The 18,099-nt window shown below is 42.3% G+C and overlaps 1 protein-coding gene across 3 annotated transcripts; it reads right to left on the reverse strand.

The window, feature by feature from the left end:
- Positions 1-3,432: 3,432 nt before the first annotated feature.
- Positions 3,433-16,803, reverse strand: DEPDC1 (DEP domain containing 1). 3 transcript variants are annotated; one of them, XM_074151711.1, is made up of 12 exons: positions 16,719-16,766; positions 15,560-15,825; positions 14,740-14,890; positions 13,385-13,503; positions 12,811-12,941; positions 12,462-12,506; positions 9,748-9,888; positions 8,379-9,260; positions 7,631-7,803; positions 6,764-6,940; positions 5,642-5,827; positions 3,434-4,197 (listed from the first exon to the last, which is right to left on the reverse strand). In XM_074151711.1, the coding sequence occupies exons 1-12, from the start codon at positions 16,764-16,766 to the stop codon at positions 4,057-4,059; spliced, it is 2,460 nt and encodes an 819-aa protein (XP_074007812.1). In that variant the 3' UTR covers positions 3,434-4,056. The 3 variants fall into 3 exon arrangements, with proteins under 3 accessions (XP_074007813.1, XP_074007812.1, XP_074007811.1); XM_074151710.1 differs by having other exon boundaries at positions 12,462-12,509; XM_074151712.1 differs by lacking the exon at positions 8,379-9,260 and having other exon boundaries at positions 3,433-4,197; positions 12,462-12,509; positions 16,719-16,803.
- Between the last annotated feature and the right edge of the window lie 1,296 nt (positions 16,804-18,099).

Here is an 18,099-nt window from a genome sequence, read left to right on the forward strand (position 1 = left end):
GGAGTGAAATGGAGCGCGCTGGAGTCGTGCCGGGCGCTTGGCACGGCCACTCGGCTCCTCACCGCGCCACGGGGAGACCTTCCCGGCTCCAACACACCCTGGGCTGCAAGAAACTGCTCCTTCCTGCAACAGCCTCTTGATGCTGAGTGACAGAGTGTCACTGAGTGGGGGGACTTTAGAGACACTGAGAGATAAGATGACGTTGGTGTCAAGTATTATCATTCCTAGCTCCCGTACACACCAGCCACCAGCTTCTTCCTCCATCTTGGGCCTCTGTAGAAGACCATCTTTGCAAGCTTCAGCACCTTGGTACAAGCACAAGACCAAAACCCTGCCCACCAGTTGGGAGGGCATCAGGGAGCATCATAGGGAACCATACAGTCATTTAGAGAAGAGACCTTTCAGATCGAGTCCAACCACCAGCCCAGCACTGCCCAAACCCCCACTGACCCATGTCCCTCAGCACCACGTCTGCCCGGCTTTGAAACCCCTCCAGGGATGGTGACTCCACCACTGCCCTGGGCAGCCTCTTCCCAGGCTTCACAACCCTTTTGGGGAAGAAATTGTTCCCAATATCCATCCTAAACCTCCCCTGGAGCAACTTGAGGCCATTTCCTCTGGTCCCATCGCCTGTTCCTTGGGAGAAGAGACCGACCCCCTGTGGCTGCCGCATCCCTGGAGGGGTTCAAGGCCAGGCTGGACGTGGCTTGGAGCAACCCGATTAAAAAAAAAATTAAAAAAATAAAGCCAGTAAAAAACTTCTCTCAAGAAAAAGTGATAGCTCAAAGAAAGGTTTGGATTAAAACTAAATATGTATCTGTCATTCGTTTGGAATGCTTTACTTGCCCCATAGCTAGTCAACTGGTCCATTTATTGACATTTTTGTTAAGTTTTGTCAAAACCTTAGAAGGGAACATTAAATAACACGGATCAAGGACTCTGAATAATGAGGGCAGTCCTTTGAAAGCTAAATCCTAAGTAGGCGAGAGGCTCGCGTTTCTAAGTTGCTTAACTGGAACACATAAATAAATAAATAAAGCATTTACACAACACTAACAGGGTGAGAATAGTCAGAAGCAAGTTCAGGTACTGGGTTTTTCAAAGCCATCGAGTACAGGTGTGGCAGAGGATGAACGTCTGTCACCTACCGTGGAAGCCTAAAGTCACCCACAGGATACCAAAGAATTGCAAGGATTGGCTAAAACGGGGCTCATCTCAGTTTCTCATTTCCAGTTCTCAACATTCCTAACCCCAAAGTACCTGACACAGCGTATGAACTTAGAATCATAGAATCATCCAGGTTGGAAGAGACCCTTGGGATCATCGAGTCCAACCATCTACCCTACTCTACAAAGTTCTCCCCTATACCATATCCCCCAACACCACATCTCAACGGCTCTTAAACACATCCAGGGATGGTGACTCAACCCCCTCCCTGGGCAGCCTGTTCCAATGCCCGACCACTCATTCTGTGAAAAATTCTTTCCTAATGTTCAGTCTAAACCTACCCTGCTGGAGCTTGAAGCCATTCCCTCTCGTTCTGTCATTCGTTACCTGTGCGAAGAGACCAGCACCGACCTCTCTACAGTGTCCTTTCAAGTAGTTGTAGAGAGTGATGAGGTCTCCCCTCAGCCTCCTCTTCCTCACACTAAACAGTCCCAGCTCCTTCAACCGCTCTTCGTAGGATTTGTTTTCCAGGCCCTTCACCAGCTTCGTTGCCCTCCTCTGCACTCGCTCCAGCACCTCGATATCTCTCTTGGATCGAGGTGCCCAAAACTGGACACAATACTCCAGGTGTGGCCTCACCAGTGCCGAGTACAGGGGGACAATCACCTCCCTACTTCTGCTGGTCACGCTGTTTCTAATACAAGCCAGGATGCCGTTGGCTTTCGTGGCCACCTGGGCACACTGCCGGCTCACGTTCAGCCGCTTGTCCATTAGAACCCCCAGGTCTCTTTCTTCCAGGCAGCTTCCCAGCCACATTTCCCCAAGCCTGTAGCGCTGCTCGGGGTTATTGTGGCCCAAGCGCAGAATCTGGCACTTGCCCTTGTTGAAACTCATACCATTGATGTTGGCCCAATGATCCAATCTATCTAGGTCTCTCTGTAGAGCTTCCCTATCCTCCTGGGAATCAACACTCCTGCTTAACTTGGTGTCATCTGTGAACTTGCTGATGATACACCCTATGTCCTTGTCAAGATCATCAATAAAGACATTAAACAGAAATGGTCCTAACAGTGAGCCCTGAGGCACACCACTTGTGACCGGCCACCAGCTGGATTTAAATCCATTGAGCACCAATATACTTATACAAGATTATCCTGGAGCCTCCCCGTGAGATGCCAAAAAAACCCCAAACCAACCCAAACCAGGCAAAGAGATGAGATTTGCTTTACTTTTAATTGTGATGGCTGGTTTTATGACAATTAGTGTAAGAGTCTGCATGTTGACAATTCAGGTTTTTAGTCCTAGAAATGGGCAAGACGTGGCAAGACACTGCCCAGCTCAGAGCGGTGTGAGAGAACTGGACACGGGAAGAGACAACTAAACAGCTCACACAAAGGAAAAGCGCTCACCTCTAAAACACCCAATTCCATAAAGCACAAAACTGCTTAATAAAAAAAAACTTTAAAGTGAGAATAAAAATCAGACTTCAAATGTACCTTCTTCTGCAGTCCAGTGCTTGCAGCCCATCCCTTCCGTTTTCCTGCAAACACAGCCAAAATAAGCAGAGTTTTAGACTTCTCTAGAAGGGATGTTACAACTGAAATGTGACACAGACACAAATTCCTCACAACAAACCCCAATTCCGACACTGCTCCAATTGCAGAACGGTTTCAGTGTATGGCACGTTGTTGATTGTGACGATACGTGCTTAAATAAACCTTTCACTGAAGAGCAGGGTGAAAGTCCTGTGATTTCCCCTGTTAAGAGGAAAGGGATTTTTTTTTTTTTTTTTACATTAATTCTTATTTAAAATTCCCTTGACTGCCCAGGCTTGGCCCCTACACACTCTCAGTGTCTCTTTGGGAACACAAACAAAAGGATTTCGGACTTCCTTTTTTGACAAAGATGGGGGAGAAAAGCCCCCATTTCTCTCCAAGCCCAGAATTGAACACTGACATCATTCACCACTTCTCACTTTATACTTTTTTGCCTGAAGCATTTCTGTCTAAATATTAAGCTCTCTTTTCCAAAAACACTTACTTTGAATTGTTCCCTCACAGAAATACTCGTGCAGATTTTTATACTCTTGGGGGGGAGCCTTGGTCCCATCAGAATTAATAAGCAAACCCCTAACTCTGGAAACAAAATAGGAAAATTTAGCATATTCTGATTCTATTTGTTGTCATAGGATCAGGTATCATCCATCTCTTCCATTATTTTGAGAAGCATAGCAATAGATCCAAAATAAGGTTTCCATTACAGTGTCAGAAATATAACTACAACTTTTAATATAAATAAATATACAAAAGCTCATATGACTTTTACAGATGAGATGAACACACGTATTTTACGGAGTCAGATAATCATTTATTTATGGTGAATTTCTGGCTCCCTTGGAGACAGAACCACCTTTTAAATTAGTCCCATTGTTTTGTTTAAAGACAAATATTTTGAGAATACAAGGAAGGCACTTATTCACAACACACGGACATTTAAAAAACAACACAAGCTCTTAATAAATGGCACAAATTCCTGAACAGACATTAGAGAAGTTACAACAATATGCGTATCATTAGTTTCCCATATGAAAACCATACATAGATTTTTGGTTACTAATAGCTTCATGCTTATTTTCACATTTATTTTACTGAACACAATACATTGGAATAACTTGTAAACAGATAAATATTTATTTCTCTCTTTTAACCATCATTTAAAAGTTACCTGCACACACACACAAAAAATAAGCTATTTTGGCACCTTTCAACATAGTGTCCATGTAAACATTTCTTCCTTCTGCACACACAGCCACCACCAAACTTCTGAAGCAAGTGCCCTTTGGTAAATCAATTACCTATCCAATAAATAAGCGGCTGAAGTGGGGTTAAGTTAATATCTGAGGCTACGAAATCTTGGTTTTCTTAGGCTGAGCATCGGTTGTTTGATGGTAGGTTTGTTCTCAAATAGCACCGCTTCATTTTCTGTAGTTGGGAATCTGTTCTGGTAGATCAGAGGGTATTCCTTCTGAAACTAGAAAATACAAAAAGCAAGAATTAAAAGAAAATATCAGACTCCACCAAAAACCTCCAGCTGTGCAGGGCTTGAGCACGAATCACTTCATAAGGATGCGTATCAGCGGGAGGAGCGAGACTATCAACCTGTAAAGCAACTCTGAGCTTTGACCAAAGCTGTAGCCCTTTGCTCACAACTGATTCCAGTCAAATAGAAATTTTATCAGGTGCCTCATCTGCTGAAATGAGAAAAGCTTCTGAGCTCATTCCCAAGGATTATTTGACATTTTGCCTGTTTCCTATGTAAGGCCTCAGGAAGGAATAATGGTACCTACACCTATGCATCGGCCACAGCTTTCCGCTGATGGAGTCAACTATGGAAAATAACACCATTTGTAACTTTGGGTGATAACTCAAGTTGGGACTAACCCTCTGGAAAGTGCCATGTATTTGGCTCTTCCCAATTCAAAGCATCAAAACTGAATAATCACTCCAAAAAGCTGTGATTTATCACACCACTAGCTATCCCAGCACAAATGGCAATATAATGACATATAGTAAGACTATAATGATATAGCTCTGTGAATTTTAAAAATAACCTTTGCTAACCTGGGCCCTTACAGCACAAGCTGCTTCTGGACTTTTGTGGGAACTCATCAAACTTTTAAGTATGTACCTTCAAGTTTTAATATTAGAGGACTTTAGTTTATTTCCTTCCTCCCTGCTTCACCTGCTGCTCTGTATCATTTCTTACTGCTCTCCAAGCTTTAATCAACTGTAATTAACTACTCTTCTTTACATGCAAAAAGTGTTAATAAATTTGAACAACAGTCCAGCCTTCATTTTTACAGGACTGGAAAGTCTTCATCGCACACATGAAATTCAGAGTTGCAGGAGCTGGGTGAGGGGCACCAAAGAGAAATAAAGCAGCTTTTCAGAGCGAGCACATTTCTCAAATTTGAGTCACAAGACTTGCTTAGGAGATTCCAGGACAAGTACAACACTATTCAATTGGTCAGAAATACTTGCCAAAGGTTTTCCAAAAAAGAAAAAAACAAACAACAACAACCACCCTCCAGTATTAAATCCTGCCAGAATGGGTGTATTTTAGATTTAGCATTAGGCAATGTGTTAGTAGGCCACAGAAGTGCCAGATAATCTTGAGCAATATACATGTTACAAAACACAACGCAAAGTCCACACAAAAGAATGTTTCAGGATTGTGGACACAGAGAGCTCAGCCTCGTAAAGCAAAAATAAAAAATCACCGCTTTTATTGCCTATCGATTTTAAGCCCAGGTCTTTAAAATCTCAATCACAGCATGCAATCACATCAAAGAACTTTCTTCTATAAAACAGGTATCTCTCTCTGTGCATCCTGCTCCAGAGTCTAGTGACTGAGATCTCTCCCTCACAACGACATTTTCCGTTGATGTGGATGCAATATCCGCTGAGTTCCTCACCTGTTTTAACTTTTTCTTTTTGTCTTTCACAGACAAGTTCTTATCTTTGATGATGTTCTCCAAGAGCTCTGCCACCGCAGCTTGAGAGGTAGAAACCTTTTGTTCTTCAAACTCCTGAGGGGTTATTTGTTTACAGTATGAATACGTTGGCAATATGGCACAAATTTCATCCTTTGGGTATTTGCACTGTAAGAAAAGTTGAAGAAGTGGTCTGCATATTCTCACAGAATGATAGGGGGTTGGAAGGGACCTCTGGAGATCATCTCCTCCAACCCCCTGCCAGAGCAGGTCCACCCAGAGCAGGTCGCACAGGAACTTGTCCAGGCGGGGTTTGAATGTCTCCAGAGAAGGAGACTCCACCACCTCCCTGGGCAGCCTCTTCCAGGGCTCTGCCACCCTCACAGGAAAGAAGTTCCTCCTCCTGTTTAGGTGGAACTTCTTATGTTCAAGTTCGTGCCCATTTCCTCTTGTCCTGTCACTGGACACCACTGAAAAATGACCAGCCCCATCCTCCTGACACCCTCCCTTGAAGTATTTATAGGCGTTGATCAGATCGCCCCTCAGTCTTCTCTTCTCCAGACTAAAAAGACCCAAGTCCCTCAGCCTTTCCTCGTCAGTGAGATGCTCCAGGCCCCTCATCATCTTTGTGGTCCTCTGCTGTACCCTCTCCAGCAGTTCCCTGTCCTTCTTGAAATGGGGAGCCCAGAACCGGACCCAGTTCTCCAGATGTGCCCTCCCCAGGGCGGAGCAGAGGGGCAGGATGACCTCCCTCCACCTGCTGGTCACACTCTTCCTGATACCCCCCAGGATGCCATTGGCCTTCTTGGCCACAAGGGCACATTGCTGGCTCATGGACAACCTGTTGTCCACCAGGACTCTCAAATTATTATATACTATTTCAGTAAGAAGATACCTAACAAATGTCCAAACAAACTAACGTACAGTGACATCACAAGTTGCAAAACTTTATAAAGTAGCTAATATCTATGTCTGCACCAACAGTGTAATTACTGAAGTTTGCATTCAAAATACAGGTTTATTTGCAGTTTTCCCATTCACCTTCAGAAGTAAGAAATACCCTGCAATTAGCAATTGAAATTAAGCTTCTGTCACACCACCAACCTGAGCCATCTTCATGTATTCTATGTGATCTCGCACCGCGACCTGCAGGTAAGTTGGCACCTTAAATATTTCCTGTTGGTGGTCCATTAGAAAGGAAACTAATCGCGTAGAAAGCAACTCATCGAGATCTACTTCTTCTGCGCAGCACAGCACGCACCGAGAAAAGGTCTGTATCATCTAGAAGCGTTTAACAGCTCGTTAGTACGCGCAGGGGAGGGATTTCCTGCTTTGCCATGAATTCTCCAGTACCAGCTCTCACTGCCATCTCTCTTGCCTGCATTACTGGTCAAGCGAGGAGGAAAACTGACTATAATTTTTTCCTCATCTGAAATAAAGTAACTTCTTATAACATTATACTTGTACTTTTTTGAACAGTAATTTCAATTGAGAAACACATATTTTAGAAAGGTAATAAGAAAGTCTTCCCCTGTGGAAAAGTGTCCACCTTCAATTAGCCACCTTAAGACAAGTGAGATGATAAAGAAAACCCTGCAGAACCCACCTAGCCAAGACCTAATGCACACCAAGAGTCAGTTTTAAATACTTCTAAAAGCCATTTTTCCAACTTCCATATTTCCAGCTTTTAGTAGGCTTATTTTAAATTATCACGTGCAGGTACTTTGTTGCTTTATTTAATGTTATTTGACAAAAATCTTTGGTCGTTCCAATGAAAGCTTAAATTCAGACTTTGAAGCTAGTCTTTAAACTCAACAGGCAGAGAATTCCCTTCTTGGGACCTCTTTTTGTCATAACTTCACCTACACAAATGTTTAGCCCAAGAAAGATTTTCTACAGACACCTTGCCAACACATTTTAAGTTAAATAGCATTTGGGTGAGAAATCGGACTGAAAAGACAAGTCTCTTACCAACGAACGCGTGCCCATGGCATCGTGCAGTCGTGGCATATCGACGTTTTCGCTGATGCGAGAGATCATCCGCATTAGGAGCTGAATCTTCCTACGATTCGGTGGCGGAAGCAACAAACAACAGATCTGTAGTGCTTCGACAGCAATTCTTTCTAAATGAGGCTGAAGCAGATCTACAAGTCAATTGTAAAGACAGCTGTCATTAAGATTTGAACCAACTTTCAGGATACTTTTATCTCGGCACAAGAAATTTCTTTTTTTTTGAATTATGATAATCTATGTTTCATAGAAATCAGCTGTAACGTAGTAAATAATGTTATGTGGCCGCTTTTTGTGTGGTCATCTTCAACTTGCTTCATTATGATAAACTGCTGGTACAATTAGGACCTTAATATAAATAAGAAATGACACTAATGTTATTCCCAGAAGTATTTCTCCTCCAACAGCCCATTCTCTTCCTCACTCTTAGCCAGTGTCTGGGACAGAATTACTTATCACTTACCTGAAAGGTGAATTACTGACATATCAAGTTTAAGACTCTAAAGACACTACACACTACTATTTGTTAGCAGAGGTACAAAGCACTACCTTTAAACAGTGTACTTAAGCAAAGAGAATTATCTTTTTTTAAAAAAAATCATGTTATATGCATACCAAAAACCCTAGCAACAGTGCCAAAGGTTAAGGAAGCAGAGATTAGTTAGTCAACGCAATAAGCCAATACAACGTGCTTTAGAAGCCACCTTACTTTGCGTGCCAGTCAACACATAAGAAGAGCGAGTGAAAGAGTATTCTGAGAGTTCTACGGTACTTTTGCTGAGTCTCTTACTGACGGTGAGATCAGAAACCTCAGTCCTGATGTCCACCGAAGAAGCCACACCGGAGGTGTTCGGTTTTCCTGGCCCACAAAGTTGAGGCCGTGGCTTTACTGTGATTTCAGCAACTGGTACATTGATACTAGAACAACTTTTTGAGTTCCTCTTGCCAAGTAAACTCAGTGACCTGCGTATTTGTTTCGACCTGAGATTTTCATTAAACAGCTCTTTATCCTGAAGAGTTGAGGCAGATGCTCTCTTGATAATACCATGGTTTTGGGTTTGACATGCATTATCAAAACCAAGCTCCAATACAGAATCAGCTTTATGCTCATACGGTAGTGGTTGTTCTCCATTTCTTGTGCCCAGGATGGTGTTCACATCGCTTTGCTTGAGGGAATTGGATTCTCCTTTATTATATACACTTGAAGTAGTGTCTCCAACTGTTTCCAAAGAGTAACATCTCATCCTAAATGTTCGAGGCGGATCTTGTTCACTCCTGAAACCTGAAAGATTTTGACAGCTTCCTCCTATCAGATTATCAGCGCTACCTCGTTCACACCTCAGTTTGTGTTGCTGCAATTTCTTTACACATTGTTTTTGAAAAGTTAACTCTTCTGAAGACGACTTCCTGGAAGCTTCATATTCTGTCTTTTTTTTGTCAGGCTCTTTGCGAAGTAGGCTTAGAAGAAGACACTCAGTTGACTTGAAAGAGTTCAAGTGAAGAATTTTTGAAGGTTGTGGGTCACATTTCTCATCTTGGACAGAATGTTTTCCACTGCATATATCTGGAATTGTGATGTAGCCACATATAACTATCAGAAAATGAAATAGAAGTTAAGATGCAAGTGGGATGAAAATGAACATGTCCAGAAAAGAAAGTTGCTAACTGAACAGAGAAGACAACAAATACAAGACACTAATTTATAGTTGACTCTGTTAGTAAAAACTAAGAAAAATTTAGCTCAGTCCAAAAGCAGTCTAACAAGGGAACGGTAACCAACATGCAAGAATAAAGAAAGATAACATACTGCAGTAGTGAGGAACAGACAGGAACGAGCGCATCTTTTTAAGTTATGGTTACTGCGTATTTAGAATGTTAGCTCAGACAGCAATTTATAAATGATATTATGAGACAGAAGAGCATTTCAATTAATCTTGTAATACAGAATCACAGCATTGATGATCTCCCTCAGATTCGAGTTACCATACAAATTAAGGGGTCAAGCTCTGATTTGAATTTGTTCCCCAGTTGATAAAAATCTTACACCTTGCTCTGGTTATTTCTAAATTCATACGTACCTAAAATATTAACAAAAAGTTCATAGTATTCAAAAGTAAGTAATGGTTCAGGGAGACTGAGAAAGTAATCAGCAACTGTTCTGAAAACATCCCGTTCAAACCCACTGTAAGTTGGTTGGCTCATGTCATTATTTCTAGGCCCTAAAAAGAGATGAAGAAAGAAAATTCACGAAAGTATTAACTCTCACAATTCCATCATTAAAAAAAATAATAAAATTAAATACAGATGAAACAAGCTACCTTACAACGCCAATTCTAATGAATTAGGAGATGGCAGTTTTAATTACACATAGAACCAGGGAAGATTGAACTTTTGATATAATCAAACTTTATAACCACATTACCCCGCACTACACTAAAAATATAGTAGAGCAGTATTCCCCCTGCCAGTGCGAGTATTTTTAGTTTTCACTGTGTAAAGTAACTAACGCCTTAATCATTTGGTTACAGCATAGCTACCAGATGCAGAGATAAAATCTCCACTTGAGCTAATTCTCTCAAATTAGAAATTGAGAATTCAAAAAAACAGAAAACTTGATTAGTTGTCATCTCATGAATACAAAGAGCTATTAGTTCCAAATATGGGGCTGATGTGGGAACTACGGTATTGAAATGACCAGAGACCAGTGCTTAGCTGTATTTTCTACTTTGATTTAAATCCACTCACCCAGCTCTTCCCCGTCCTGCTTTTCCTAATAGTGCTCTTCATGGAAGAGGCTCTATGTTTTGGGGAACACAGTTAAAATAAAATAAAAAAATGGTTGTTTTCACAAGAGTATGTGCTGCAAACTGAATTTCTGAAGCCAGAACCCTGCATGGACCCCTACCCAGAGTTCCAGTGAGCAGTTAGAGATATGTGCAGATGTATAAACACACGTTATAGCTAATATAGCTTTGAGGGGAGCTAGTGAAGGAGACTGCCTTCTGGCCCCTAGAAAAGGGGCAAGAGCACATCATCTCAGATTTCACTTGAGAGGCACTTATCTAACTCTAGCATGCCCTGTGAGACATTAAAAGAGGCAGGTTTTTAATTAAAAAAAAAAAAAAAAAGGAAAAAAAAAGAAGTCAGTCTAATTATGAGTCTAATTGCCCTCTGCTTCTCCAGAATCTTTTCAAAGCCAGCTTCATGAAGATGCAACATTTACCTAATTGCAACCTGTACATATTTGTAACACGATTTTAAACACATCTGACAAAGGAAGCCTCAAAGACAGTTAGGTTCTGTGAAGTTTCATAAATATCAGTGGCACTGTAAAGGAGAAAGACTATTAGCACCACACAGGTCTGCTACAGCACACACTGAAGAACAAAAACACTCCTTTACTAGCAAGAGAATCCACATCAGACCAAGACATTAGAAACCCAACTTCATTAGGTTCACTGTGAAAGTACTTTTTTTTCCCCCTGCAATGTGTGAAACCCTGTGTTAATTGGAACTACTGGGAAAGTATTTATTGTGGATTAATACAAGGCAGCTGCTCAAGTACCTAAGGCCTAGGTGCTATGTGTAACTGATTCTTATGTTCTGAAGATAAAGATTTAACATGATGCCTTCCTAAATTTTACATTTAAGCAAATACACAAAGAAAACAAAACGGCAGCGTTAAGTTTCCTGTAAGTTTTAGCCACTTTAAGTTTTGCTGCTTGGCATTTCAGACATTAGTACCAAAATAAAGGATGAGTACAGACTCTCAGTTTGCAGAGAATGAAAGTTCAGTTCTGTCACAAAAACATTTTTAACAGCTAAAATGCCTGACTTTAAAAATCCACCTCATCGACTACGCAGCGATTGGTAAGACATGGAAGGCCTCCATTTGCCACAGCTGAACTGTAACTATAAAAGGTGTCTTACTGGGTTTTAAGCATAAGCTTTTTGTAAAGACAGTTGGAAGAAAAAGGTGGGAAAGCAGATAAGGAGGTACCAGAGAAGCTATATCCAAGTCCAGGATCCAGGAACAAATGAGTAGAACTCTTCCTTCTGTTCTCGTGACAAATCTAGCAGTCTATAAAGCTGACCATACGAGCACGCTTTTATCTCAAGCCTTTGGCAAAATTTTATTTGATTTCTTGTAGGGCAAATAAAAATCTAACTGGTTTTCTGTGAATTGGCTTCCCCCGTTTAATGTGAAACGTAGGTGCTGTTTTAGTCCAGTTCAAAGCCAGTAACTGAGAAAAGAAAGTTCTTTTACTTCTGAAAAACTACATTAGCAGAAACCACACACAGGTTTTGCCCAAGCACTCAGGTTTTCTCCCTGCCTGATACTTTGTTAATAGGAATTATTTTTGTAAAAAACAGTCCTTGACTTTTCTGTGGCTTCAGAGAGCAAGCTTCCACTGAAGGCTTACAGGGTTTAATTAATTCTCCTGTACATTACATGGATTAAGGAACAGTGAGGCCCATCTTCCTCCGCTAATTTAACCTGTTCAGGTTGCCAAAAATTCGTATGCAGAATCAGACGATGCAGCCTAAAAGCAGGATAACCAGCCGGACTGCTACAGGACTGATACCTCGATTACCCAAAATACATCATCTTTAACATGCATTAACTCTTTGAGCTTACGTTTCTGTGCAATAATTTGCTATGTATTACTTTCACTGCTTCTCAATACATAAGGCACTTAGATTATTTGAATTTCTAAAATGAAACATCATATATATTTCACTTTCAACTCAAAATAGGTTTCTGAAACTTAAAAGCTCTTCAGTGACTTACAGTAGGCGAGGCATTTCATAGCTGACAACACCCAGTGAGGGAGGTCTTCTAAAATAAACAAACAAGTACATTATTTATAACTAATACAAATAATAGCACACATATAATAAATACATACATAATACATAAATATAAATAAATACAAAAGAGCAAATTTAAAACTAATTTAAAAAATTGCTCCATGTGTGTAATTTAAAAGTAAATGCAATACACCTTCAAAACCTTCTAGACAAATATACTAAACTTTAGTTTGGGAAAAAGACAGAGCACGAAACATATCACTTTAATTATTATTTGTTTGTTGCAATTGCACCACATAGAAGCTTTAGGCAGACCAGAAAAATCTTACCTGATTTGTCCTGTAAAATAACAACACCGTGTTTGCTCGTGTTAGTCATGTTGTACATGACGTACTCGGGAACAATCTGCCTTGGCTGCAAAACTTCTTCCAAAGACGGCAGGCCTAAAATGGTCTGCAAACTGTTGGGAAAAAGAAAGCAGATGTTGCCTAAAAGGTTTGCTAATAATGAATGAAAACAAATTCTTTCCATTTCTATTCAAACACCAGTTACTTGATAAGCTACTTTGCTGCTCAATAAATTCTCACTTCCAGAAGGACAAGTCGAGGACACACTTTTTCCTGGGACAAACTCCAAAAACCAGTAAGAAAGAGCATCTGTGGTACTTAAAATATACTTCAACACCAGCAACAATAAATTTCAATACATTTCTTAAATGCAACAATCCATTGTTAATAAATACATTAGAAAGCATATGTAAACAATAGTAAAAAAAAAAAAAATGTTCAACTTAAAACATAATTTTAACAATTTCAAAAAAATTTGCAAGCCCAAAGCCTGATCAGGCCCTTACATACCCCAAACTCATATATAAGAAGTTACTTTTTACAATCTATTACTTACTGTATTAGAATGATATTCCTCCAAGTTTCTTGCACGTATTCCTGGCTTATTTCATTCCTATGCAAAGTGTCTTCCTTGTTTTCCTCCATTCTACTTGGGTTTGTTTTTTCTAAATTTTCCTGAAAATGAGAGGTTTATACCGTAAGACAATCAAGCCACAGGATAATTCAAAATTAAGGAAAAAAAAAATTTTCTCAAATGTACAGAGCATTCTGCAGAACATTAAATTCCAAAACATGATCCAGGGAGAAACCTTAACAGCCTCAGCACTGAAATGTAACCATATCCAACTAAAAAGCAAAAAAGGACACTATGAAAAAAGACCTAATCAAATCAGAAGGCAGCAATTTAAAAGACAGAAACATATAAAATCCAAATGTATTAGTAGGTGAAGTATTCCCCTTTAGGTTCACATCTAAATGCAGAAAGTATGCGTGTGCACACACAAGTCTGAAAAGAATAAAGGGCCAAACACTCCCATTCAATCTTTTTCAAAAAGTAAGCAAAGCAGTTAAATAATTTGTGCCTTATATTTGTCCTAAACAAAAAACATACTAAGTTTCAACAAGGACATATTTTCCAGATCATTTCTAAAACTCCACCTTCGGGCCCTCCCAATACTTTAAAGTACTGTAGCAGGGATAATTCTGGACTGAAGGAGACAAACCAAACGAGAATCCAAAAGAAAACAAAAACCCTCCCATAGTGATGACACAAGATGCTCAATTGCTTACACGTATATACACAATTAAAAATCTACGTAATTTCAAGATCATATTGATGCAAAATTAGACCTATACCGCAATGGGGGGTGGAGGGTGGTGTGTGTGTGCCAAATAACCTTTCTTTCTGAAAAAGTAACGTGGCTGCATTAATTACACTCTACCCCCCCTGCTCCCACTTCTCTTCCCAACAAACTATTGCCAGTATGTTTTTTCTAAACAGCTTCATATAGGTTTAAGAGCATCCTTAATTTTTGTCAAACACATAATGCCTTTCACTTGCTGCCAGCATCTCAAAAATGACGTTACAGTTAAAAGTATGATTTTGCACGTGTGTACTTTGACTATTTACAGGTTATTTAATAATATCTCTTTTTGTACACCCAGAAAGAAAAACAGCACACGTCACCAAGACACTTCATTATGAAATATAGCTGTATCTCTGTTATACTTATATAAATGTTCTATTTCACTGTCTAGAAGAAACTACCAATGTATGTATTTCTTAAGCTAGAAGGGAAGATGACACAACAGAAGAGTGTCACTAAAAGATGATTCCTTCGAGTTTTATTATTTTAAGAATAAAGAAAACACACAGCAACTGTAATTATGTTAAGAAACATAAGTTATTACCAGGGATCGTAGTAACTCATGTCTTTTAGATGTCGTCCTGGATAAATGTGGCAGTTTAAAAAGTCTTTCTTTGTCTCTAGAGAAGTTTTCCATGTTCTCTTTTGGTGGACATGAGCTTGGTAGAGGTTTAACTGGAGATGTTGAAGGAAATCTGTAATGAATAGGAGAGATGTTAGACACATTTAGAATAGAGTAAAAATAAAGAAGTTGCTTAATCAAAACCATACCCTATCAGTGTGATCCATAAGATTCTGAAAAGATTCAGGAAAGTATTAAGAAAAATGCTGATGTTTTCTTTTTAGAATATTGTTTAACCTTATCATGCTATAAAGTAGCTTTGGGCTACTCTCTTGATTCCAAAGTCAAGTTGAAGATACTCAGGTACTTATACAGCACCGACAGCAGAATTGGAGAACTGAGGGCCATTAATACCTTTGATTTTAGAACATAGAGTAGGCTCAGTTTCCCACTTAAGACTTTCTGTAAAACGTACAAGAGAAGTAAACACAGTATTGGTAGCACAGCATGCAGCTACTACACTGAGTTCTCCCTGGCTCCCCTCCAAAGCCCTTGAGCGTAGCACACATGCCAGGGAAAAACTTGACTGGACAAAAGCCCGGGACCAGCCCTCGGCATACAGGGTGTGTTGTCTGTACTGCAAATCAGAATGAAACAGGGAGTGGAGTGAATCTGTGCTAATAATTGATTTTTGGCCCAACTGATCAACCCAAGCAAGATATTTTTGAGAATCTGAGCATTAAGATTTTTAAATAAAGTTCTCAACCCAAAGAGCTCTGTTAATTGATCTTCATTTCAGTACCTGTATAGCGCACCGTTGTCTTCTAAATTTTCAGATCCCCATCTCCCTTTTATATCTTCAATTACGTGATTCTTGAGAAACTTTCGTAATAACTGAACAGTCTGCTGCCTGGTAACTTCAGGACCAAAGTTACTGTTACTCCTTAATACTTCATGGAGCCAGTCTACAGCTTCTGACGCAGTAAAACATCTTCCATGCTTTTTGAAATGCTGCCTGTGTTTCCTTAACGGCATGCCTGCTCGGAAATACTTTGTAATTTCGTTCCACTGCATGGGAAACAAACGAGCAAAAAACGTAAGATCAAAGCCTGAAGCTGATCATTTTAAGTACCAATTAAAACTGTAATATATCGATAAGCGCATAAATGAAATCACGTTAATACTAAGAGATATTGATACTTATACTAAATAATGGAGAAGTATTAACATAGAAACATTAAATGTAAACTTCAGATTAAAAACACGTAAACATTTCATTTAGGTTTTTACCTCATTCTTCTACAAATGAAAACAAGGTCAGTTTCACGTTTAAACATCACGAGTTTTATTGACCCTGTCTGCACATGCCCAGCATTTACAACTCAGTTTCCGGAGGCGCTGTCAAACCACAACATTCAAATTTGCAGCAGCTCTCAGACCTGAGAGGAATCCAGCTGTCAGAGGGCATAAGCACCGGTTTTAAATTTTAAAGTGTTTTCTTCCTTTCCCATTTACTCGCACAAATAAGGTGACACACTATAATTAGCAGGCTCCTCTGACCGAGCCGTCGCCCGATTTTCACGGCGCTGCCACCGCCGCGGCCCCTTCCCGGGGAGGGCCTCAGGGTGCCTTAAATTGCGTGACAGCGGCCGCGGGGGGCAGACACCCCCACCTCCCGCCCCACAGCACCCGGCTTTCCACCGCGAGCCCAACGGCCACGGCAGAAATTTACCTCAGCAGAAGGGTTAAGATTAATTTGTGCTTAACCCGTGAGGGAGAGGCCCGGGCTGAGGGAGAGGCCCGGGCTGAGGGAGAGGCCCGGGCTGAGGGAGAGGCCCGGGCTGAGGGAGAGGCCCACCTCCCTCCCGCCCCACAACCCCGCACCGAGCCCACCCGCAGACCCCAGCCGGCAACGAGGTTGCCCCGGCCGGCTCCGCACCCCCGGTCCACGCCGTCCTCACCAGCCTGGTAGCGCGGTAGGGCGCCGGGGCCACCGGCCGCCCCTCCATGATGACCGGGCGCAGCCCCGCCGGGGCGGCCACCGCCCTCCCCGCCCAACGGCCGCGCCGCCGTTTGAATTCGCTGCGCGAGCCGCCCGCGGCTGCCGATTGGGCGAGGCGGGCGGGCACGTGCTGCCTGAGGTGACGCAGGCGCCGGGGTGGGCGGTGCCGGCCTGAGGGGAAGGGCCGGGTGAGCGGGCGGCGTCTGCGGCGTTGTGCCCTGCGAACGGCGGCGTGGGTGGCAGAGCTATGGCAGAGCTATGGCAGCATCTCTCAAGCCCTGGCAGACGGCCGTGTTAATGAGGATGACAGAATAGTTTGGGTGGGAAGGGACCTTAAAGGCCACCCAGTGCCACCCCCTGCCCTGGGCAGGGACACCTCCCACCAGACCAGGTTGCTCCAAGCCCCCTCCAACCTGGCCTTGAACCCCTCCAGGGATGGGGCAGCCACAGCTTCTCAGGGCAACCTGGGCCAGGCTCTCACCACCCTCACAGCAAAGAACTTCTTCCCCACATCTCATCTCCATCTCCCCTCTTTCAGTGTCAAACCCTTCCCCCTCCTCCTATAGCTCCCCTCCCTGATCCAGAGTCCCTCCCCAGCTTTCCTGGAGCCCCTTGAGGGACTGGAAGGGGCTCCAAGGTCTCCCCGGAGCCTTCTCTTCTCCAGGCTGAACCCCCCCAACTCTCTCAGCCTGTCCTCCCAGCAGAGGGGCTCCAGCCCTCCCAGCATCTCCGTGGCCTCCTCTGGCCCTGCTCCAACAGCTCCATGTCCTTCTGCTGTTGGTGGCCCCAGAGCTGGAGGCAGCACTGGGGGGTGTCTCCCCAGAGCGGAGCAGAGGGGCAGAATCCCCCCCTCTTTTCCTGCTGGCCACGCTGCTGGGGATGCAGCCCAGGGTGTGGGGGGGGTTCTGGGCTGCCAGCCCACGTTGCTGGCTCCTGTGGAGCTTCTCATCCACCAACACCCCCAAGTCCTTCTCCTCAGGGCTGCTCTCAGTCCATTCTCCACCCAGCTGGGATTTGTGCTTGGGTTTGCCCCAACCAAGGTGCGGGTACAACACCAGCCATTTAAAAGCTTGCATCATCTCAGAAGCTCACCTTGGTTACTTGTCGCGATGAGGAGAAAAAAAGCCAACTTGGGTTACATGTCTTAATTTGGTTGTCAGAGCGCTTTCACAGGCAGCACTTCAAGAGGCAGGTGTGGCTTACACCTTCCTTTGGTCCTGTGAGACTAGCACAGCGCTTACACACAGCCGTCTGAACTCATACGGTAACTGTTTTCAGAAGAAAACCACTTTTTTTTTTTTAAAACTACCCTGTTGCATCCTGTTGATTTCCTACAGATA

Source organism: Numenius arquata, chromosome 8, assembly GCF_964106895.1.
Source record: "Numenius arquata chromosome 8, bNumArq3.hap1.1, whole genome shotgun sequence".
NCBI classification, from domain to species: Eukaryota; Metazoa; Chordata; class Aves; order Charadriiformes; family Scolopacidae; genus Numenius; species Numenius arquata.